Source organism: Pleurodeles waltl, chromosome 1_1 (assembly GCF_031143425.1).
Source record: "Pleurodeles waltl isolate 20211129_DDA chromosome 1_1, aPleWal1.hap1.20221129, whole genome shotgun sequence".
NCBI lineage: Eukaryota > Metazoa > Chordata > Amphibia > Caudata > Salamandridae > Pleurodeles > Pleurodeles waltl.
The window spans coordinates 163061774-163086685 of NC_090436.1; the positions used below are offsets into that span (position 1 = coordinate 163061774).

General features: G+C 46.7%; 1 protein-coding gene across 2 annotated transcripts in view; it reads left to right on the plus strand.

Moving 5' to 3' along the window:
- The window catches only part of POLI (DNA polymerase iota), a 208294-nt gene extending 189826 nt beyond the window's left edge, over positions 1-18468 (plus strand). For both annotated transcript variants that reach the window (XM_069219507.1, XM_069219498.1), the window contains one exon: positions 17180-18468. In XM_069219507.1, coding sequence (XP_069075608.1) covers positions 17180-18028 — 849 coding nt within the window. In that variant the 3' untranslated portion in view covers positions 18029-18468. The remainder of the gene's footprint in view (positions 1-17179) is intronic.
- Positions 18469-24912: the final 6444 nt, after the last annotated feature.

Here is a 24912-nt window from a genome sequence, read left to right on the forward strand (position 1 = left end):
CCCCAGAGAGCACAGAAGTCGTGATAGGGGGATTCTGCAGGAAGAATAAGCACCAGCAATGCCACAACATTGGATTTCCAGACCTGAGTACCTGTAAGACAAGGGGACCAAGTCCAATAGTCGCGACAGTGTCGAGAGTGGGCAGGAGCCCAGAAAATGCCAGCTGAGGGTGCAAGGAAGCTGCCACCTGTTGAAAGAAGCTTGGAGTTCTGCAAGAAAGAAGAGGACTACGAACTTCCCCTTTGGAGGATGGATGTCCCACGTCGTGAAGAAGCTTGCAGAGGTGTTCCCACGCAGAAAGACCGCAAACAAGCCTTGCTAGCTGCAAGGATCACGGTTAGGGTTTTTGGATGCTGCTGTGGCCCAGGATGGACCAGGATGTCGCCACTTGGATGAGGAGACAGAGGGGGCGCCCAGCAACGTAGGGAGCCCTCACAGAAGCAGGCAGCACCCGCAGAAGTACCTGAACAGAAAAGTGAACCGGAATCCACCCGAAGTCACACAAGGGAGTCCCACGACGCCGGAGTACAACTCAGAAGGTTGTGCACTGCAGGTTAGAGTGTCGGGGACCCAGGCTTGGCTGTGCACGAAGGAAATTCTGGAAGAGTGCACAGGAGCCGGAGCGGCTGCAAATCACGGAGTACCCAGCAACGCAGTCTAGCGTGGGGAGGCAAGGACTTACCTCCACCAAACTTGGACTGAAGAGTCACTGGACTGTAGGAGTCAGTTGGACAGAGTTGCTGAGTTCCAGGGATCACACTCGTCGTGCTGAGAGAGGACCCAGAGGACCGGTGATGCAGTCTTTTGTTGCCTGCGGTTGCAGGGGAAGATTCTGTCGACCAACAGGAGATTTCTTCAGAGCTCCTGGTGCAGAAAGGAGGCAGGCTACCCCCAGAGCATGCACCACCTGGAAACAGTCGAGAAAGCCGGCAGGATGAAGCGATACAAGGTTGCTAGTAGTTGTCTTGCTACTTTGTTGCAGTTTTGCAGGTGTCCTGAGCAGTCAGCGGTCGATCCTTTGGCAGAAGGTGAAGAGGGAGATGCAGAGGAACTCTGGTGAGCTCTTGCATTCGTTATCTGAAGAATTCCCCAAAGCAGAGACCCTAAATAGCCAGAAAAGGAGATTTGGCTACCTAGGAAGGAGGATTGGCTACCAAGAGAGGTAAGAGCCTCTCAGAAGGAGCCTCTGACGTCACCTGCTGGCACTGGCCACTCAGAGCAGTCCAGTGTGCCACAGACACCTCTGTTTCCAAGATGGCAGAGGTCTGGGACACACTGGAGGAACTCTGGGCACCTCCCCCTGGGAGGTGCAGGTCAGGGGAGTGGTGTAGACTGGCTTATGCAGAGATGGGCACCATCTGTGCCCATCAAAGCATTTCCAGAGGCTGGGGGAGGCTACTCCTCCGCAGCCTTCACACCTATTTCCAAAGGAAGAGGGTGTTACACCCTCTCTCAGAGGAAATCCTTTGTTCTGCCTTCCTGGGCCAGGGCTGCCTGGACCCCAGGAGAGCAGAAACCTGTCTGAGGGGTTGGCAGAAGCTGCAGTGGAGGCCTCGGAAAGGCAGTTTGGTAGTACCCGGGTTCTGTGCTAGAGACCCGGGGGATCTTGGAATTGTCCCCCCAATGCCAGAATGGCATTGGGGTGACAATTCCATGATCTTAGACCTGTTACATGGCCATGTTCGGAGTTACCATTGTGACGCTGTACATAGGTAGTGACCTATGTACAGTGCACGTGTGTAATGGTGTCCCCGCACTCACAAAGTCCGGGGAATTTGCCCTGAACGATGTGGGGCACCCTCGCTAGTGCCAGGGTGCCCACACACTAAGTAACTTTGCACCCAACCTTCACCAAGTGAAGGTTAGACATATAGGTGACTTATAAGTTACTTAAGTGCAGTGGTAAATGGCTGTGAAATAACGTGGACGTTATTTCACTCAGGCCTCACTGGCAGGCCTGTGTAAGAATTGTCAGAGCTCCCTATGGGTGGCAAAGGAAATGCTGCAGCCCATAGAGATCTCCTGGAACCCCAATACCCTGGGTACCTCAGTACCATATACTAGGGAATTATATGGGTGTACCAGTATGCCAATGTGAATTGGTAAATTTAGTCACTAGCCTGTTAGTGACAAATTTGGAAAGCAGAGAGAGCATAACCACTGAGGTTCTGGTTAGCAGAGCCTCAGTGAGACAGTTAGGCATTACACAGGGAACACATAGAGGGCACATACTTATGAGCACTGGGGCCCAGCCTGGCAGGGTCCCAGTGACACATAGACTAAAACAACATATATACAGTGAAATATGGGGGTAACATGCCAGGCAAGATGGTAGTTTCCTACAAGAAGGGTGTAACGCTGTTTCTCCACTGAACATTTCCAGAGTGTAACCAAATCAAGAAGTGTGCTGAGTGGATGATGCTGCACTACCAGAGACGTGTGCGTGAACAGACTGACCCATTACACCAGAGAAGTGTGCCTGAGCAGGCTGAGCTGCTACACCAGAGAAGTGTGCCCGAGTGGACTGTGCTTTTACACCAGAGAAGTGTGCTCATTTGGACTTAGCTGCAAAACTAGAGAAGTGTGCCTGAGCAGACTCTGCTACTGTGTCAAAAGAAGTTTTCCTCAAAAGACCGTGCATCTCCATTCCAATGGCTGCCCGGTGTGAGCTTACTCCACTGTAAGGATTATGTAGAAACTACCATGACTTTTGACCTTTGTGGCCTTCTCCGATTCTCTGAAGCCCAGCCATCAACTAGAGAAATGCATTGTCAACATAGCACCAAATGCCTGCGAGGACTCCTATCGAACACAGAAAGAATGCCAGCTGGCTCTTCCACTCCTGGAAGAAGGAGCTAGAAGGACACATGTTGTGGTTCCCTGCTGGGCGCTTGACTGTGTTAAAGTAATTGAGCACACAAACTATAAAAAGAGGGAATCTGAACCTGAGCCTTGATATTTGCCCTGGAACTTGAACCTGAATGGGGGACCTGTTCAGTACAAGAAGGAGGGACACAAGCAGTAGTTTACATGCCTGTGGAATAATTGTGCCTGTAGCCTACTGTGTGTAGTATTTAGTCTTACATTTGTACTAAAGTACTTGTTTGATGGCATGTGTGGCCGTAGATACACATGCTCTGCATAATCCTGCAGAAAACACAGAATGCCCAAACTTTGCCTTAAGGTTCCAACACCCTCTGCCCAAGGGCAATGCTGTATCGATGAATTGGTCAGGGATATTTGCTTAAGCTTTTTCACCTCTCTTTCTCATTCCATTTCTGGTTTGGAGGTTCAGGCAGACATCTCTCACCATGATCGTTGTAGCTCCCACTTAGGCGTGTCAGCCATGGTTTACCTCACTTCTGGACCTCTCAGTAGTTCTCCACGAGAAGCTCCTAACAGGCTGGACCTTCCCACTCAAAATCAAGGTCAGACATCGTGACCCAAGTCAGTCAACCTTGCAGTATGGCTCCTGAAGTCATAGAGTTTGGTTACTGAGGCTTTCCTGCTCCATGTATGGACCTTCTCAGGGAAGCTCGTAGAACCACAACTAGAGCTTGTTATGCTGCAAAATGGAAACGTTTTGTATGCTACTGCCAACCCAAACATATTAATCCCATTAAAGCTTCTGTTTTTTGTTATTTGTTCGACTTATAGACAGTAATTTAGCTTACACTTCAATTCAATTACATCTATAGCTGCATATCCACAGAACAGACAACATACTTCCTTGTTCAGAATCCCAGACTTCAAGGTTTTCATGGAAGGCCTTAAGAGGGTTATTCCACCCAGAGTGTCCCCTGCAGGATCCTGGAACCTCAATATTGTGCTTACCAGGCTCATGGATCTGCCTTTTGAACCACTTTATTTATGCCCTCTTCAGTATCTTTATTGAAAAGTGGCATTCTTAGTTGCTATCATATCACTCAGACGCGTGAGTGAGCTTCAGGCCCTAACCTTGAAAGAACCTTTCTTCCAAATTCATAGAGACAAGGTAGTGCTTTGTACAAACCCCAAGTTCCTTCCTAATCTGTTTTCTCAATTTCATATTAACCAATCATTTGAACTACCAGACTTCTTTACACAACCTGACTGGGTTGCAGAAAGAGCCCTCCACACTTTAGATGTTAAACATGCATTGATGTTTTACATTGGCATAACTAAAGACTTTAGGAAAACTAAACAGCTCAAAAATTAGCACAGCTAGATGGATAGTAAAACTATATCTAAACTTTTTATGTTAAAGCAAAGAGACAACTACCTGTTACTCATACAGCGCACTCTACTAGGAAAAAAGGAGCCACTATGGCTTTCCTTGCAACCATACTTATAGTTAACACCTTTTATGCAGCTAGATCATGTACCTCACATACATTTACAAAACATTGTGTGGTTGTACTAGCATGCCAGCAAGCCAATGTAGCCCAAGCAGTGCTACACTTTTATATTCAACTGCAACTCCTGCAGGCTAGCCATCGCTTTTTTGGGAGGGACTGCTTTACAGTTTATACAGAACATGTGTATCTACAGCCATTGAACAGAAAATGTTACAGAGTAAGCATCTGTTTGTGGCATGTAGTCCTGTAGATTCACATGTGCCCTACCTCCTCCCCGGACGCCTGTGGCCATTTTAGTTAGTTTATACTTGTATATAGTTGTACATATGGAGTTACATTTGCATGGACATCTCATTCTCTATACTTCCTCTACACTCCTTTTCTCACCCGCCTGTGGGAAAAAAATCTAACAAAGGAGTTGATGCCCATGGGCAGTATTACCAAGAGGGAGTCACTCGATCCCATGAATCTCTTCTGTGCTCTGCTCTCTGTGTCCAAACTCCTTCGTTTTTCTTCTGCTCTGCTCTGCTCTCTGTGTCCAAACTCCTTCGTTTCTTATGCTCTGCTCTGCTCTCTGTGTCCAAACTCCTTCGTTTCTTATGCTCTGCTCTCTGTGTCCAAACTCCTTCGTTTCTTATGCTCTGCTCTCTGTGTCCAAACTCCTTTGTTTCTTCTGCTCTGCTCTCTGAGTCCAAACTCCTTTGTTTTTCTTCTGCTCTCTCTCTCTCTCTGTCCAAACTCCTTCGTTTTTTTTCTGCTCTGCTCTGTGTCCAAACTCCTTCGTTTCTTCTGCTCTGCTCTGCTCTCTGTGTCCAAACTCCTTCGTTTTTCTTCTGCTCTGCTCTCTGTGTCCAAACTCCTTCGTTTTTCTAATGCTCTGCTCTCTGTGTCCAAACTCCTTCGTTTTTCTTATGCTCTCTCTCTCTGTCCAAACTCCTTCGTTTTTCTTCTGCTCTCTCTCTCTCTCTCTGTACAAACTCCTTCGTTTTTCTTCTGCTCTCTCCCTCTCTGTGTCCAAACTCCTTCGTTTTTCTTCTGCTCGCTCTCTCTCTGTGTCCAAACTCCTTCGTTTTTCCTCTACTCTCTCTCTCTGTCCTAGCTGCCCGTTTTTTCTTCTATCTTCTGTGAATTTCCCCTTTTTCTCCAACTACTCTTCTTTTTCGGCCTCCCGCCCCCGCCCTCTGCTTTCCCGCCGCTGCCACCCGTGCGGCCCCGCCCCCCCCCTGCTCCCATTCGTCGCCCTCCCTCCCGCCCCCAGCTGACCCCTCCTCCCCCCCACCTCCCTCTTATGGCGGCCGCTGGCGCGCCAAAGGCAAGCCCGTCTGCGCCCGTTCGCGCCTGGACCGCGCCCAGCGCCAGAACCCCTGGCCCCCAGCGCTCCCAAAACCCCCAGCACTGCTACGACGCCGCCTCCCTCCATGCACTCAACCCGGGACGTACCACAACCTACTACCAAGCCAGCCCAAAACGCACTCATGGACCCTTCGCATGTCAAACCTGCAAGCATACCTTCCACCGCGACTGCACCCCGTCCACCAGCCCACGCGCCAACAACCACCTCAAGTGCATCCTCATCAACGCACGCTCCGTCCACAAAAACGCCATTGAACTATGGGACCTCCTGGACTCCACCGGACGTCGCCTTCATCACTGAGACCTGGATGAAAGCCTCATCGGCCCCCGACATCGCCATAGCCATCCCCGACGGCTACAAGATCGCCAGGAAAGACCGCACCAACCAAGTCGGAGGAGGAATCGCCATCATATACAAGAGCTCCATCAACGTCACTACCTCCACCGAAGACACTCCCCTCGCCGCCGAACACATGCACTTCCAGATCCACGACGACCCCAGGACCACCCTCATAGGAATTCTCGTCTACAGGCCCCCTGGACCACGCGCCCTTTTCAGTGAATCCATCACAGACTTCATCTCCCCGCACGCCCTAGCCTCCCCAGACTACATCCTCCTCGGAGACCTGAACTTCCACCTGGAGCAGAACAACGACACCAACACCACCACCCTGCTAGACAACCTCGCCAACCAGACACAAGACTCTCCACCATCGCACACAACCTATCTCACGCAGACCTTGGAACAAAATCTCCACAGAACAGCTACTCTCCACTCTCAACCACAACCAACCTACCCCCACCTCCGACGCCAACAACGCAGCTCTCAGCCTCACACAGTGTATCACCAACTGCGCTGACAATCTCGCCCCCCCTCAGAAGCCTCCCAAGACAGACCAACACCAGGAAACCTCAATGGTTCACAGACGCCCTCAAAGAATCCAAGAAATCTTGAGAAAACCTGGCGCAAAGATCACACCTCAGAAAACATGTCAGCCCTCAAAACCGCCACCAGCTGATCCGCGCCACCAAAAGAGCATCCTTCAAAGAGAGACTGGACAAGAACACCCACAACAGCAAAGAACTCTTCAACATCGTCAAAGAGCTCTCCAATCCCAACGCCAGCTCCAACTCCATCACGCCCTCACAAGAACTCTGCAACTCCCTCGCTACCTTCTTCCATCGAAAGATCACCGACCTACACGACAGCTTCGGACCACAGATCCCGCCGACCACCACAGAACCCACAGCCCCAGCCGTCACCCTCAACACTTGGACACCCATCAGCACCGAAGAGACCAAAACTACCATGAACACCATCCACTCCGGTGCCCCCTTGGACCCTTGCCCCCATTACATCTTCAACAAAGCCGACGCCAGCATCACCCCCTATCTCCAGACCATCATCAACAGCTCGTTTGCATCTGCCACCTTCCCCCGAGAGCTGGAAACACGCGGAAGTCAACGCTCTCCTGAAGAAACCCACGGCGGACCCCAGCGACCTGAAGAACTTCCGCCCCATCTCGCTCCTCCCCTTCCCGGCCAAAGTCATCGAGAAGGCCGTCAACAAACAACTGACTAACTTCCTCGAAGACAACAACCTGCTCGACCCCTCCCAATCCGGATTTCGGGCCAACCACAGCACGGAAACCGCCCTCATCGCAGTCACCGACGACATCTGAACCCTGCTGGACAACGGAGAAACAGCCGCTCTCATCCTCCTCGACCTCTCGGCTGCCTTCGACACAGTCTGCCACCGCACCCTAATAACCCGCCTCCGCTCCACTGGTATCCAAGGACAGGCCCTGGACTGGATCGCCTCTTTTCTCTCTGACCGCTCCCAAAGAGTCTACCTCCCGCCTTTCCGCACGGATCCCACCGAGATCATCTGCGGCGTCCCTCAAGGCTCCTCGCTCAGCCCTACTCTCTTCAATGTCTACATGAGCCCCCTCGCCGACATTGCACGCAAACACAACATCAACATCATCTCCTACTCCGACGACACCCAGCTGATACTCTCCCTCACCAAAGACCCAGCCACCGCTAAAACCAACCTGCATGATGGAATGAAAGACGTTGCAGAATGGATGAAACTCAGCCGCCTGAAGCTGAACTCAGACAAGACGGAAGTCCTCATCCTCGGAAACTCCCCGTCCGCTTGGGACGACTCCTGGTGGCCCACGGCCCTGGGCACCGCACCTACCCCCTCAGACCACGCACGCAACCTCGGATTCATCCTGGACCCCCTTCTCACCATGACCAAGCAAGTCAACGCCGTCTCGTCCTCTTGCTTCCTCACACTCCGCATGCTCCGCTGGATCCCCGCAGACACCAGAAAAACTGTGACCCACGCCCTCGTCACAAGCCGCCTTGACTACGGAAACACCCTATACGCAGGAATCACCGCAAAACTTCAGAAACGTCTTCAGCAAATACAAAACGCCTCTGCACGCCTCATCCTCGACGTACCCTGCCACAGCCACATCTCCACCCACCTGAGACACCTACACTGGCTACCCGTCAACAAAAGGATCACCTTCAGGCTCCTCACCCACGCACACAAAGCCCTCCACAACAAGGGCCCCGAATACCTCAGCCGTCGCCTCACCTTCTACACGCCCACCCGTCAACTTCGATCCACCAGCCTCGCTCTCGCCGCCGTCCCTCGCATCCGCCGAACCACTGCAGGTGGAAAATCCTTCTCCTACCTGGCAGCCAAGATGTGGAATTCCCTCCCCGCCCACCTCAGGACCACCCAGGACCACCTCGCCTTCTGGAGGCAGCTCAAGACCTGGCTCTTCGAGCAGCAGTGAGACCCCCCCCCCCAGCGCCTTGAGACCCTCACGGGTGAGTAGCGCGATGTATAAATATGATTGATTGATTAAGTAACATTTTCCTTCTTTATCAAGGTAAAGCAGTGGATTGGACAATCTGATATTATGAGTGATTGTTGAGTTCTGAGTTTTAGCACCCCACACTACCTCCCTGGGAAGTCTGTGATGTTTGCGTTCACTACTACTGAGAGTCAATTGCTAGAAGTTATACTTGATCCACTTTTGCAGAGCCATAGTAGGATAGACCCCAAGCTCTCAGAGGCAAACTACCCCAGCCTGACGGTTAATGCCCAGTAGCCCTAGCTTGCCCCCGGTACAGGTTCAGACTAGAGATATGGTATGATACGAGGAGTATTTATAAAGTGCAATCATTCACTGTAGAGCATCTTGTTGGTAAAAATATCAAATTTGTATCTGATAAATATTAAGGAAATATTAGTTAGAGAAAAGAAAGGTGGTACTTTTTTTCTAAAAGAAACACAGGGACAAATAGATTTAAGTCCATGTTACAAAACTGGGGCACCAAGGTGGAAAAGGATTTAGTGCTAAAAGAAGATTTTGTGATGTGGAAAGTTACCAACAGAATGGAGGAAACTAGACGCCTGATTTAAATTTTGGCGGACTGGTTACTCCGTCACAGCGGTGATGGATAGCCCGTCTGCCGAAATGTAAATCCCATTGTTTCCTATGGGATTTATATTTCGGCATACAGGATATCCATCACTGTTATGAAGGAGTAACCCCAATGCCAAAATCTGAATCATGCCCTAAATGTACTGAACGTAAGTGGGTGTATTTAATCAGTTTCAAATTCATAAAATCTGAGAAGGATCCATAGTTCGGTCAGTGGCTGCAAGTTTGGCAGTTCGCTGTTACACCTGGCATCTGGATCAGGCTACTCCAAGGATGTCCAAGCATCGCTGATGGACATGCCATTTTATGTCTCTTGCTTCTTTGACAACAAGGTGGATTCAGCCCTGGAACGGTTTAAAGCAAGCAGGACCACAGCATGTTACTTAAGTCTTTCTGCCCCCACCAGACAGTTCCACTAGCAGTTTTGCCCTTTACGTGGCTCTGGTCAGGGTTTTCAGTTTCGCCAACACCATTCGCCTCCACCAGTCCTGCCGGCCTTTCCTGCTGTTTTGTGGATGTGGCCTTGTTCAACAAAGACAATTCCCAGGACAGCAGGGACAATGTGTAGCACAGTGCCCCACCAATCCTGCAGCAGCAATACTGCATTGGTAAGTTGTTAATGGCTCACGGCCACCATGTCGGAGGCAGGCCATCACTTCAGAGAGGTGGGTCCTCCAGGTTCTTTCTACCCTGCTTCATCTTCCACTACCATGAAGGACGCTTGACAGAGGACTACGTATCTGTCTTGCAGCAGTAAGTGCAGGCCCTTTTCGCCAAGGGGACCATAGAGAAAATTCAGGCCTCGGAAGTAGGACCTGGATGTTATTCCTGCTAGTTCCTTATGCCGAAGAAGGATGGAGGCACTCATTCCAATTTAGATCTTCACCGTCGCAAAGCCTTTCTACAGAAATGCAAATTCACGTTAACCAAGGTCCTGTCTGCCCTAGACCTAGGGACTATAGTCCTGCACGTCACAGGCACTATTTGCAGTGAACCAGGAGCATTTTCAGTTTGCAGTGTTCCCCTTTTGGCCTTACAAGTGCCCTCTCAGGTGTTCACAAAAGGAATAGCAGTGGTCGCAGCAGATCTTTGGAGGTCGGGGTATCAGTCTTCCCCTCCCTCTATGACTGGCTGCTGAAGGCAGTCCTGCCCTAAGCAGTCATCAGCCACCTCCAGATGACAGCGAACCTCCTAACATCATTGAGATTCACTATCAACATGCTGAAGTCACAAATGACTCCTTCGCAAATGCTTCTGTTCATCTGAGCTATCCCTCATACAGTACGGTTTTGTTCTTTCCCCTGGCACGGGTGGTACAGGGAATTCAGGCTATGATCCCAGTGTGTAAGCCTCTGACCTGGATCTGAGATTGTTGGCCTCCTGCATTCTGCTGGTCAAACATACCAGATGACACATGCAGGCTTTACAAAGGGGGCTCAAGCCCCGGTGGGCACAGCACCTGTTAGACCTGACAGGCTTATTTAATCTACTTGTAAGTCTCCAGTATAGTGTACTACATGTGCCAAGGCCCTGTAGATTAAATGCTACTAGTGGGCCTGCAGTACTGATTTTGCAACCCACATAAGTAGCCTCTTAACCATGCCTCAGGCCTGCCATTGCAAGGCCTGTGTGTGTGCAGTTTCACTGCCACTTCGACTTTGCCTTTAAAAGTACTTGCCAATGCCTAAACTCCCCCTTTTCTACATATAAGTCACCCCTAAGGTAGGACCCAGGTAACCCATAGGGCAGGGTGCTATGTAGGTAAAAGGCAGGACATGTACCTATGTAGTTTATATGTCCTGGTAGTGTAAAACTACTACATTCATTTTACACTGCTGTGAGGCCTGCTCCTTTCATAGGCTAACATTAGGGCTACCCTCATGAACTGTTTGAGCAGTAGATTCTGATCTGAAAGGAGTAACCAGGTCAAATTTAGTATGGCCAGAATGGTAATACAAAATCCTGCTGACTGGTGAGGTTGGATTTAATATAACTGTTTAAGGAATACCACTTTTAGAAAATGAGCATTTCTCTGCACTTAAATCCTTCTGTGCCTTACAATCCGCGTCTGGCTGGATTAGTTGACAGGTCCCTTGTGCATTCCGCTCAAACCCCCAACACAGGACACTCAGTCACACCTGCACACATCTGCATACTGAGTGGGTTTTCCTGGGCTGGGAGGGTGGAGGGCCTGACACTTACATGTCAAAGGACAGTAGCCTGCCCTCACACAATGGACTGCCACACCCCCTACTGGGACCCTGGCAGACAGAATGGAACTGAAAGGGGACCTTGTGCACTTCTAAGCCACCCTTTGAAGTCTTCCCCACTTCAAAGGCACATTTGGGTATTTAAACAGGGCCTCTGACCCTACCAACTCAGACACTTCTTGGGAAAGAAACTCTGCAAGAGACCCTTCTGAACCAGAACCTGCAACCTGCCAAGAGGAACTGCCTGGCTGCCCAAAGGACTCACCTGACTGCTTTTCTGCTAAGGACTGCTGCCCTGCTATTGCCGTGCTGCCTTGCTGCCCTCTGGCTCTGCTGAGAAGTGCTCTCCAAGGGCATGGATAGAGCTTGCCTCCTGTTCCTTGAAGTCTCCGGGCCAAAAAGACTTTCTCCTGCAAAAGAACTCCTTGTGCGGTGAAAATGCGATGCACAGCCTGCCAGAAACAATGCACAGCCTGCATCGCAGTGAGAAAATCACCGCAAGCCAAACTGGAACGACGCAGCCCAGCTCCCCGAGTGGAGACTGATGCAGCGCCAGCATTGTGACCAGAACTTCGACGCATGGCCCACTGGATCGACACAAAGCCGAGCCGGAACGACGCAGCCCGACTTCCTGCGAGAAGAATCGATGCAGCGCCTGCCGTGCGACAGAAATTTCACCGCATCGCCCACCGGATCAACGCAGCTCCTGTGACTTCGTCCTGCACGCCCAGGATTTCTCTGCATTGTCCCCGGGGCGTCCAAATACCCCGAAACCCGAAGAAGATCCAAGTCTTCGCGCAGGAAATTGACGCAAAGCCTGCCTTGCGTGAAAACTTATTGGCGCATCGTCTGTGTGCGCCAGAGAAATCGATGCACACCTCCCCGTTTTCCACGCATCTCCGCAAACCAGGTACTTTGTGCTTGCAAGAGACACTTGTTGCTTTTTAAGACCTAAGGACTCCTTTTATCATTTTCTACAGTGATAATTCAAAGTGTACTTATCAAATCCTTGATTGTTTTGACCTGCATTTAACCAGATAAATATTCTGGGTTGGGGAGGCCATCTGGGAGAGGCAGAGATCAGAGTCGCTGGTCTCCATCAGAGACTGTACACCACATCAATTTGTTGGAGTTGAGCACAATATGCTTGGCATTGAAGGCCTTCCTGTCCATCATCTAAGGAAGGCTGGTACAGGTGCTCAAGGACAACACCACCACCATGTGGTACTGCAACAAGCAGGACGGACTGGGGATGTCAGTCTGTGCAAGGGTCTCTATGCCTTTGAAAGTGGCTGGACCACCAGGACCACTGGTGGTGAGCCACTTGGTGAGATCTCTAACCACTAGGGCTAACAAACGTACCGACTAATGCTTAGCGGCTCATATATAGCAGTTGCACCCATAAGCGGCACAGGAAGTCATCCATCATTGTGGAAATCTTGACCAGATCTGTTTGCCTCTGTTGAGAGTTTTAAAGGCTGCTCTCTCTTGGAGACGCTTTCTGTCTAGAGTGGAGATCGAAAGTCCAGTATACCTTCCCACCGCTGCCTCTCTGCCCCTTTTTATGAAAAAGATCAGGAAGGGTTGAGTCCATGTCAGTGTGTTGGCACTGGATTAGGCCAGGAGAGTTTGATACCCGGACCTTCTGGGGATGAGCATCTGTTGTCCAATCAAGCTACCTCATCCGCAGGATCTTCTGTCCCAGAAGCAGGGCTGGGTCCTACACCCGGGCCTGCACAATTTACTTCTCTATACTTGAAAATTAAACACTAGCAGTTGGCAGTTCACCTCCTTCGACATTTCACTTGAGGTTGTTGATAACAATTTGGTGGCGCGGCATTCATCCACGTAATTGGTGTACACCAGCACCTGACAAAGTGATCCACAACGAGCCAAGCTGTCTGATGTTTTTTACTCAGCCCAGCAAGGACTTGCTTTGGGCACTGGTGAAGACTATTTATAGGCTTGTCTGAATTTTTAGTGGTGGCTGGATCATCCTTCTTTATTTAAGTCACCCATTGTGATAAGATTTTCCAAACGTTTGCAAAATTTGTTGCTGCCAACACCTTTTGTAATGAAGCATTGGGATTTGAACGTAGTACTTTTTGACATGCATCCAATTTGAGCTTCTGTGCAATTGTCCCTTGAGGCTCTTGATGTTGCAAATGGTTGTCATTGGCATAATACTGGCTAGACATGTGAGTGACCTTCTGGCTCTTGCTTTTAATCACCTTATTCAACATGCTTTCTGTATAAATTGTGTTCAGAACCCGTGCGTCCTTTCAATTGAAAGTGATCACTCTATTTCAAGTCGGAAAGGCTATCACCCTTCTGGCATTTTTTGCCCCACCTCATCCCTCTAGTCTGGACCCCAAGAGAGCACGAAGCTGTTGCACTGATAGCACCAAGGAGCATCTGACATACTATCTCTTTATGGGCAAGGGAAGGCAAAGCAGAGCAAAAGCGGATTATCTCGCAGTGGATTGTTTTCTGCAGACATACCTACTACACACAAGTGAAGAAGCAGGCTCCAGATGGTTTACAAAGACATGGCTTTCACATGAAATTCACTTGGCAACAATATGAAGTCAGGCAGGAAGTACTGCATTTGAATGAATCATTTACTACCTGCGTGACTTTATATTGTGCATGTTTTAATACTGATACTTATGTTCACGTGAACATTTGGGCTGCTCTTGTGTTTTACTAGTTACCCGAGGGTTCACAGGCTGATTCCAATACAACTAAGGCTGCTACCACTCTGCTAGCATATTTGTCAAGTAGCTATTTGGTAGTCAGTATATATGTTTATGAAGCACTACTGCCTCAACAATCAGGTCAGTCGAGAGGGGCATTTTACCTGTTTGGTGCTGCAGGACTTTTTTTAGTTTGAGGCACTTCACAGACCCACCACCTGGGGAGATACTGCTGTCATATTTATTCACAAGGTGAGAAATACATGTTTAGAAACATCCAACAGAAGAACAAATTACTTACCTAACCACAGATTCCTCACCAACCCTTGCACATTCCTATTCTGTGAAGCGTACTCTTTTTTCCACCTAAAAATGTACCACTTTAGAGATCTGAACATTAGTCATGCCATCCTGCCGGTGGGCTCTGCATCTAAGAGTGCTAATAGCCTACGAAAGCAACTACGCGTCAACGTGAATGCATAGCGCTTATAAACGTGGCTCTGCTCGTCACATAACGGACAGGAACGTCTATGATGAGTCTCATGATGCCACCTACTGCGATGCAGGAGTACCGCTTTAAAGTTTTCTTATCCTGTTTGAGGTCTGGGGAATATTCACAAGGTGAGGAATCAGCGGTTAGATAGAATATCCTCCCAAAAAAATTGTTTCCAAAAGTAAGTAACTTTTTCTTTTAATATATGGTTCTTTTAATATATAGTTCAGTTGTAGTGGTATACCCACTTTAGCCTTTATCACTGTAGAGGACAATCCACATTACATAAATGTTTACCTTCCTATTTCCTAGAAAATAATTTGATCAATTGACTCACTAGTCTTCCCTAGAACATATGAGATTCTCTGTGCTGAAAATACTGAAATACTCAGGAGCTCATGGAAATTTCCACAAAACTATTTTACCAGAATGTCTCCTCTTCGCTGAACTCATTGAGAGTATTTTCCAATTTGTCCATCTCTGGAGGTAAGAGGGTAAGCCTCTGTCAGTAAACCTGACTCCTCAGTAGCCACTCGGTGGTTAACCTGCTGAATTATTTTTTGCTTTCTTGGTTTGCCTTAGATTTAACTGCTTGCTCATTCTTTCTTACCAACCTTATTGTTGCAGAACAGTTTGCTATTGGAAAGACGTTTAAAGAACCTAAGAATCTGGTGAGGCCATCTGGTGTATGTGTGGGTAAACTCGCAACTATGCCCAGCCACCCATTATCTAAAATTAAATTGCCAACATCGTTTTTTTCTGGATATAGATTTCTTTGTGGTCGCATAGATCTCACCTGTGTAGGGATTACTCCAAAAAACATGCTATAGCTGTTTCCCACATTGATTCGGTAGTCTTCATTATTTTTCCTCCATTTTAACAAAAACACTAATAACTTTGAAACTAGTACACTTACAATTCTTTCAACGAGGTAGGTAAGGTCTAATTTGGGCAGTGGCTTTAGATATTTAGTGACAAAACTTTTCTTGACTACTTTTCCGCTGTGGCCCGGCTAAACCACTTCCTGTGCGGGTTGGTCCATATTAGATGAAACATTCAATCACTGGGAATCATTTCTTGAGCACTTCAATTTCTGAATTGGACGACTTAAGGTACTGTGTATGTTCATTTTAAAATATTTTAATATAAATGCGAGTGTATGGTATTCATCATTTTTTTGCAGTTTTGATGTTTCTGACAATTTTGTCTTCACAGCCATGTTTCCACTAAAGCAGTGCTTGTAAGTCTCTGAAACACCACTAGACATACATTTGTTATATTGCTCCCTCAGTGAGTGTCAGTTTTTAGGTTGAGCATAGGGTGCTTTCTATCGTAACAGCTTACCAGATCTTACACTATCCTTAAAACCCTCACACTGCTTATCATTGTTTGGCATTATTACCACTCTCATTTGCTTACTTCTTATTCAGTGGCTTACCTTGTCTGTCTTGTGGCTGTCCCTCCCCTAGAACATAGCTTCTTTACCTATGCCCGTCCACTGTTCACTTTTAGGGAACTACTTTTTTCTTTTTGCTTAAGCACTCCACAAGAGTGCATATGTTTTCCAGTTGCCCTGTTGTGTGCTTCTCTCCCCTGCCCTAAGTCCATGTTGCTCCGACACGTGGTTGCTTCTGCCCCCTCCAAAGATGCTGTCTCCTGCCTGCGTGCATCTCCCAGCCCTCCTTGGTGCTTCTGCTACCAAGCCCTTGTGTTGCTTCCCCCACCAGCACCAACATGTTGCTTCTCCCTATACGTGCTCTATGTGTTTCTTTCGTACTTTCCCTCAACTTGCTTTTGGGAGAAAAAAACACTTCGGTGCCTTGCCTTTTTTTGTTTACAGATCCATCTTAGACTAGAACATTTTAAAAAAGGCACCCGTTTAATTTTGTACACGCACCTATCAAGTAATGTGGCTGTGTCATAGTGCCTTTTTTCCTCTTTCTCTCTCCAGCGATGCAGCACAGCTTCAGGGAATGCTATACAGGTTCTCTAAAAGCTACTGACAAAGCCATTAGGTCCCCAAGGCGCAACCTATTATCTTCACCAATACTTGTTAAAGTCTACTATGTTACTATTGTCTTCTTGATTTTGTGTCTGTCTTGCAGAAATCCACAACCAAAATCATCCATGGCTTATCTGTCAGTGATGCACAACGGGCATATTGCAAGTCAGTTATACGCTGTAGTGGACATAAACTTAGGTTCAATTTGGTGCATAGGACTGTATGCACAATTTCATGCAGAGGTTAAAGTAGGTTATTGACATGACTTTCGGCACTGTTCACACACCAAATGTTAGACATCAATCCACTATTTCACATTGCAGAAATCTAGTTTCTTTTGGGCTTTGTTTTCCGAAAGCATTGCTACTGAACGTGCCATGATTTAAATAATTCCCTGACTATATTATTATTACTGGAGCCATTGTTGTGTTGCAGTTCATGCTCCGATTCATCTTGATATTGCCTGAAAGTTCATTCAGGTTTTTGACAGTATATTTTTTTATGTTCTCATACATATATTTATCCTTCGTATTTCTGTAAGATCCAGTTACCATGCGTGCAGTTTTTTTGTGTTGTTGCTCAAATACACCATGCATTTTTATTTGTATTTTGATTTCCTAGAAAATGCAACCTGCTGATATGGAAGATATGAAGCATAACATTAGCAGACCTTCCATGGAATTCCAACTAAACCCTTCAAGTACCAATGAGGTGGGAGATCTACAGGCACTTCCTGACGGAGTTGACCATGATGTTTTCAGTCAGTTGCCAGAAGATATCAAGAAGGAAATCCTTTCCAGCACTTGTGGAAGAGCGGCTTGTACAGGTAATGTGTTGGGTCGTCCTTCAGCAAGATCTAAAGGGATTGGCTCATTTTTTCCACCCAAAAAGGTGTTCGGCCCATCAGCTATCAAGAAAGACAATTGCAGCATCACTTCCATGCTAGTTGCTGAACGTGAGCAAAGTACATTACCCAATAAATCACTGCCGTCCAGATCAGAGACACTGATTCCCACTTTTGTCGCTGATACAGTATATTCGGTAAGAAGGCATGAACATGCGATTCAAGGTGACTGTTCAAAGCAAGAGGCCACAGAACCACCAGCTTTCTTGCCACCTAGTGACGATCCAGTGGACCTTCCTCCAGATTCTGAAATAAAAAACATTTTTCATCCACCCCAGTGTTCAAACGACTCTGTAACATTTATGGACATATCTTGTCAAGATGAACAGCATTTGAATCTTGGTATATCTGATAAAGCTCTTCCTTCTGGTGTGGATCCCATGATCTTTTCAGAACTCCCTCATTCTGTACAGCAAGAACTTATGGTGGAATGGAGCCAAAAGAACACAGTTTCTAAAATACATGTTAATAAACGAAACCAACCCATAAAGACACCCAAAAGGAAAACAACATCAGATACGCCATCACAGCCTAACAACTTAATGAAATATTTTAAACCAAACTAGTTATTTTAAAGGCCGGAAAAACATGCATCCAAACAGCTGCAACATTGGTTGGTCAGAGATTTCTTGAACAAATCAGTTGCATTTATGAATAACACATTCAGCGTATTCCCAAAATCATATAGTTACAGAACAAAAATATGCATGTTGGCCAAAATATACCGTATGCTTATTGCGTAATTGAGGCACTCAGTATAAAATATGATAGCACCCCTTTATAAAGTTTGATGGAAAATACTTCGACCATTACAGTTTTCCCATGAAGCAAAGGTTTTCCGCAACTTCTTTTTCCAGTAGGCTTAATATGCATTGAAGGCTATGGCTGGGAGCTTTGCTCGCTTGAATAAAACATATTTATTTACATTTATTAGTCTATAAATGGAGTCTGTAGAGAATAATTTTCGTGTAATAAATATATTTTTTTGTTTATTCAAAAGTACAAAGTGTGTCTTCTAATTGTGGTTGAAGCAGTGCTAAGTTACCTATATATGAATTAGTTATTCCCAGCATTAGCTGGGTGCATCATGCTGAACATTTAGGAAGTTAGACATAAATACCAATTTAAAACTGCAAAACCACAGCTGGTTTACCTAACTAAAGCAAAAGAATACCACATAGGTCTATTTAATACTTGTCATTAATTGACAGAGTGCTGTCACACCTTGGGTTCAGAGAACGTCACTTGAGTATCTTTTAGTGCTACTGTACATGGCTAGGTACAGGAAAGAAGCATCATTTTCCCAAGTTTACAGGTATGCCTGCTGCATTTTCTGGCATCTCTGTTGACCTTCAATCCTTACAGATACCGAGCTGCGTGGGCATCAGTGATCTTTGGTATATCTCAGAGCAGCAGGTGGAGTATCCTTGATATGTTGTTGAAATGGCTTCCTCCACCCTGTAGTCTAGTACAGGCCAACATTGGCATTAACACAGGATAACAGTCTGCTTTTGCTTCAGGCACCAGGAATTTATCATGATCTAGAAATGCTGCTGTTAGAACTGTCAGCCTTTGGGTAGTCTTTCCTTAAACATTTTGCCTTCCTCGTCCATTTTTGCTGACCTACTCAGTGCTTAAGTGTATGTGTCCGGTCCTTAAAACCTGGTACCATTGACTCATCCCTAATTGGCCTATTTAAGTGGTATTACATGTACCTAGGGCCTGTAAATTAAATGCTACCAGTGGTCCTGCAGCACTTATTGTGCCACCCACTTAAGTAGCACTGTAAACAAGTTTCAGACCTGCCATTGCAGCCTGTTTGTGAGGTTTTAAGCTGCCATTTGGTTTTGCAAAATAAAACTTTTGCCAGGCCCACACCTTCCTTTTTAATACATGTGTCATCCCCTAGTGTAGCCCTAAACAGCCACAGGGCAGGTTGCAATGCATTTAAAAAGTTGGACATGTCCTGGTAGGGAAAATCTCTTAAATTTGTTTTTCACTACTGCAAGGCCTTCCTCTAACACGGGATAGCGTTGGAGTTACCTTATTACCTTTAATAAGCTGTAACTTCTGAATGGGAACAGGAAATCAGTTCATGTTTGGTGTCCTTGGACTTATAATGTAAAATCCTATCTTGTGATAATTTAAGTTTTGAAAATTACACATATAGAAAGTTGCCATTTTTCTGCCTTAGGCATTTAGGGCCACATGTACTAAAGCATTTTCCCATAGAGACAGAATGGGTAAAACCCTTTGATACATCTGGCCCTTAGTGCCTGCAGCCGGTCTCTGGGACACATTATTGGCTGTAGCTGACACTTGAGGTTTGTGTATTCCTCCTAGACAGCCAAACACAATAGAAAGCATAGGTGTGCCTGGATGGGCCATCACTGTTGGAATAGGAGGAGAGCGGAGCTGGGTACAGCCCTAAATGCACTTGAATAGGCTGCGTCTTGCCTCCACAGAAAGAGCTGTATATCCCATGTAGTTAGTCTGGAGCCAGGGCAGGGGAGGCAGGAAACGTGCACTTCAAAGGGAAACTTCTAGAAGCTTCTCCCACGTCAAAGAAGGCATCTGGTATACATATTGGACCTCAACACCAACTCTTTAGTACACTTCTGGACCGGAGGAAGACTATGCCAGGAAGAAGGACTGCTGTGCTGCTGAAAGGATTGCCACTCTGCTGGACTCCTGCCTGTTATTATGACCTGCTGCCCTCTGCCTGGGTGAAAAGACATGGACCTGTAACCTGAACCCAGGACGACCGGAGTGACTCCAAGGGCTAGTCTCTTGTAACTAGCAACTGGACTCTGCAACTGTGGGTCTTGCCGTACCAAGTGGTGCCACCCCAATCTTGGATCTTTGGAAATGGGCCTGAAGGTGTTCTGAAAGCTCATCTGTGGATCGAGCAGAACCGACTCATCACCTGTGCTGCAGTGCAAGCACAAACAGAACTGACACATCACCTCGGCTGGGAGGGTTCTTCCAAAGCAAGGACTCCACATTGGCCCCACAGCCACCTCAGAACCACTGGTGCGCAATGCATCCCCAACACAGGACTCAGCATCGCAAACCTCTCATCGATGGCAGCTTTGACAACACCTCAGGACTTTGCAACAGATGTCCCGCAGTTTCCTCAGAACCAGCCGGTGCGCAACGCATCCTTGGCACAGGACTTCATATCACAAGCTTCCCTCGTTGACAGCCTTGTCAGCGATGATGCAGGACCTCACATCGCAGCCTCACAGCTCTCTGGAACTGACGCATCACCTCGACGGCCCGATGCACCCTCAACATAGGACCTCGCACCGCTCAGCAACCAGGATTTAAGGTATTCTTGTTCAGCTGGCTTACTTGGGTCCCTTTAGCCATCCCAAGCTCCATCTTGGTTGGCCTGAACTTGTGCCTTTGTCCTTGTCTGGCGCACCCATATATCCACAGCTAGAGCTTTTTGGTGCTATTTTAACTTAAATATTTAAAACTGCATATCTCCCGTTCTACTAATTGGACTTTTTATGTTTTGGTCTTGTTGTATTTATAAAAATTGCTCTTATTTTTCTCATTTGGTGTGTTTTCACTGTCTTACTGTTTTAAGTTTTGCACATTTTCTTGCAGCTACTGAGTCAGTCGGCCCTGGGGCAATCACTTGTTTATACTTAATTTTCTAAAGAGTGCCAGTCCCAAACTTTAACTAAATTAACCTATAATCACTGTTATAATAGAGTGGCGTTATTAGAATATACTGTAGATGATCACAAAAATATCCAAGGCTACTAGCTTTGAATTAAAAAAAATGGTAGCAGGAATTGGTTGATGGAACAAGCTTCTCTGTCCCCTTGCGTATCAAAAGATACCAATGTGAGTGAGGTGGAGCAAAGGGACGCCTCTTGTAGGGCATAGAGGAAGCTAGGCTGCCTTGTTCACAACAATAAACAAGCATTTGCAATGCAATGGGTCTCGCGTTTACTTTAGTTAAAGCTATTAGCGTTGCAAACTTCCAACCAGTCTTTTCTTGCCACATAAACTGAAAAGTAAAACAGTTTCACATAACCGAGCTGACGGCTGCTATGAGCGCAAAGCAAACATACAAAAGGAAATAGAAGTTTGCTTGCAGTGAAACAGCAAAAGTGCATTTATCCATGTAACCAGCAAAGCGCTCTTCTGCCTACAAAATAAAGAGAAAAAATAGTGCAGAAAACATGGAGCCTCATATGTTTTCGGTAGTTGGCCGGTGCGCTCAAGGCAGGCTAAACAGAGAAAAAGGCATGAGGTATGCATGCCTTTCACTAATTAAATCAAGCTAATTTTAGAAGGCAAGCCCACAAACCAACCAAACCAGCATAGGTTTATTTTTAGATTGACTGAAAATCCAGAGTTTCTATATGTGCGCTATTGAAACATCTAATCATTTTATGTTGTGTGCTACGCATAACTATCCGTTCCCAAGAGGTCTTTAAAATATAGTGGCAACACAGCAGGTTTTGCAGTAAAATGTCCATAAAAATTCACTAAAGGACAATATGTTGTTCAGACTGATAATAACATGATGTCATTATGCAGTTTCGCATGGCCGATCGTTTATCAAATGTATGTATGCATTTAATTTTCCATCCTTAGCATTCGTGCAGATTCCAAGAATCACTGGGAAGGTTGAGAAATCAAAAGTTTTATCAATCTCACAAACACGTGCTTTGACAGCAGAACTAAATATATTCCAGGTCCCACACTGCAGTGTTTCTACTCACACAGAGCTTCCAGGATCAAAGAATATAACTGTTACACTGGTCTTAAATGTTCAGGCCCTGGCAGCAGTAGTGCTATCACAGGATGATTTTCCCATCATGAGGATGAAATGTATTCACACAATTTATGAAACTGCAGCTATACTAGCAAGTGCCCTTTGCCACCAAGCAATCAAATAAAGCAGTATGTCTTCTAAATTATGCATAAATATCAAACCCAAGTTGCAGACAGCAACCACAACCTTCACCTTGTTGTACCTATAGTTTATATACACTTGTATGCCCTCACTACATATGCACTCAGTCACCAACTACAACACAGATGTAGGCAGTGTTTGTTGCTAACAGTCACAACCTATAAACACACACAGATAATTAGCACACATGCTGACAATGTGCACTTGGACTGAGACAAAACTTGTGTAGGGAAGTTCATTCTTAAAACAATAGAAATGGCTCACAGAAGTGTAAGAGCAATGGCTATTGTACTCAGTGTAATTCATAGTTTATCCATCAGTCTCAAGAATAAAGTTCAGAAACACTCAGTCGCAGGTTCTTGTCAGGAGCTCCCGCGTGCACCTCCCTTGTCTTCTGTTTGGCCCTCCATTCTGCACCTTGCCTCCGAGTCCAGACACTGTGCATTGTTTAAATTAGCAGCATTAATAAAAACAGGACTTTTGTGTTTTCGGAGAACACTGCCAGTGCACCAGGCCCCCAATGACAGGAGCAGGAGAGGACTAAGGCACGATCCAGGTATCGAGCGCTGTTGAAACACAATACTCTGTAGGTGGGTTTTTGGATTTGATGTTTGAGGTGCATAGTTCATCTATGGTCCCCTCACACAGGTACAATCCATTTTATTTAGCAGACATACTGCGCATGCCTCAGGAAACACAGTACAACTGCTAAAATGTGGCTGTCAGGGCGCATGTCGGTGCATCTCTGAGGCCAATAAGAAACCACACACAGCAGCAGGGGCAGGATCCCTAGCTCTGTCCCAGCTTCCTATAGAGCTTTGCTTCCAGTCCTATCAAGAAGGTGGGAGGGAGATTGAGGTGGGTTTTCTTCTTTTCATACCTGCCCTTGCTGCCTTGGCTGACTCCTTCTTGGGAATTATGGCTTGCTGGTTCCAATATCCAGCATCAGATTCCTGCTCTGATGCAAAATAAGCAAGATAAGTAATAAAAATGTTTCTGTGTTCATGTATGTATGTGTTTTCGAGTGTGCTTGTGAGTGATTGAAAGTGAATGCGATTGAGTGAAAACGCGTGGGTGTCAATGAGAGTGAAAGTGAATGAGAAACGGAGTTTGAGTGTATGAATAAGTGAAAGTGAGTACAGAGGAATGAGTATAGAAGAGTGAGTACATTAGAAGGAGTGAGTGATTAGAATTGTGAGAGGGAGTGGAAGTGAGTCAGAGGGTGTACCTAGCAATGGTGTAGTAGATGCAGCTGCAACAGGGCCCAGAGTCAGTGAGTGCGAACGGTTGAGTGTGTGTAAGAGTGTATATAAGTAAGAGTGAGAACCAGTGAGTATGAGTATGTTTGTGTGATCAATAGTGAGAGGGAGCCGGGGCATAGCTTGGTCTGTAAGACTGGGGAGGTGAGCTTTAGATTTAAAAAAAATCACGCTGGCATCAGGCGCGGCTTCTCCACTATGGCGGAGGGGTGTCACCCCCCCCACCACAATGAAAAGTTTAAATGATAATGATCAGTGTTTATTATCGTTTTTATTTTTCAGGGGGCGGGCCATGAGCGATGACAGGGACGAAGGGGGAGTGCACAGCACTCCCCTCAGTGCCCTTGTATGTTTGGCTGGCCGCCTCGGACCGGCCACACACACATGCACACTGGGCTCTGTCCACTGTGTTGCCGGGTTGGAGAGAGCAGGCAGAGGCTCCTACTCTGCATCGGCGCGGTAAGCCAGGGCAGCCAGCCAATCTTAACGCTGCTGTCATGCGAGAACAGCAGCAGGATTGGTCGCTGGGAGCCTGTGCCTGCAGTGAGTGGAGCTGGCACCAGAAGAGCAGCAAGGCTGCGGCAGAGGAGAGTTTCTTTTCTTTAAAATTCCTTTATGTTATTGTGCCCCGCCCGCAGCTTTGCCCCTAAAGGCTCTGGCTGGCATATATTATTAAAATACATCATACGACAAGCAGATCGCATGAGAGTGGTTTAAGCCGCAGTGGAAAGAGAGCAGTGCAGATTGGTATGATTAATAAGTGAGAGGAACATAATATTTTGTAAAATAATTTAAAAAAAATGGGGCTTTCAAAACCGAGATGAGAGAGGGTGTGTGTGCTTTGTCAGTGTGCGTGCATAAATCCCAGGTGAAACCCAACAGACAACTCACCATACCCAACTGAAAGCACCTGCATCCAACAATTCATCAAAATATACATTTATTAGTGGGGGTGTAACACTCCAAATACCCCCCTCAAGCTTCACCCTTGAGTGGGAGTGAGGATGAGTAAGTGAGAGAATGTAAGTTAGAGTGAGTGAGGGAGGTACTCCCCAATTTAGAACTGCAGAGAAACAGGAAGTGAAGAAGTAAACGCAGCTGCCTTTTCCCAAACACACTTCATGAAGCAGAAGCAGGTCTAGAACAAGCAGGACACCTTTTTAATGTTCTACTGAAAAAAAGGCAAAGAGTGAAACAAAGCAGCATCTACTAAACTATCAAAGGGGCTGGTCCACCTAAAACTGATTGCATG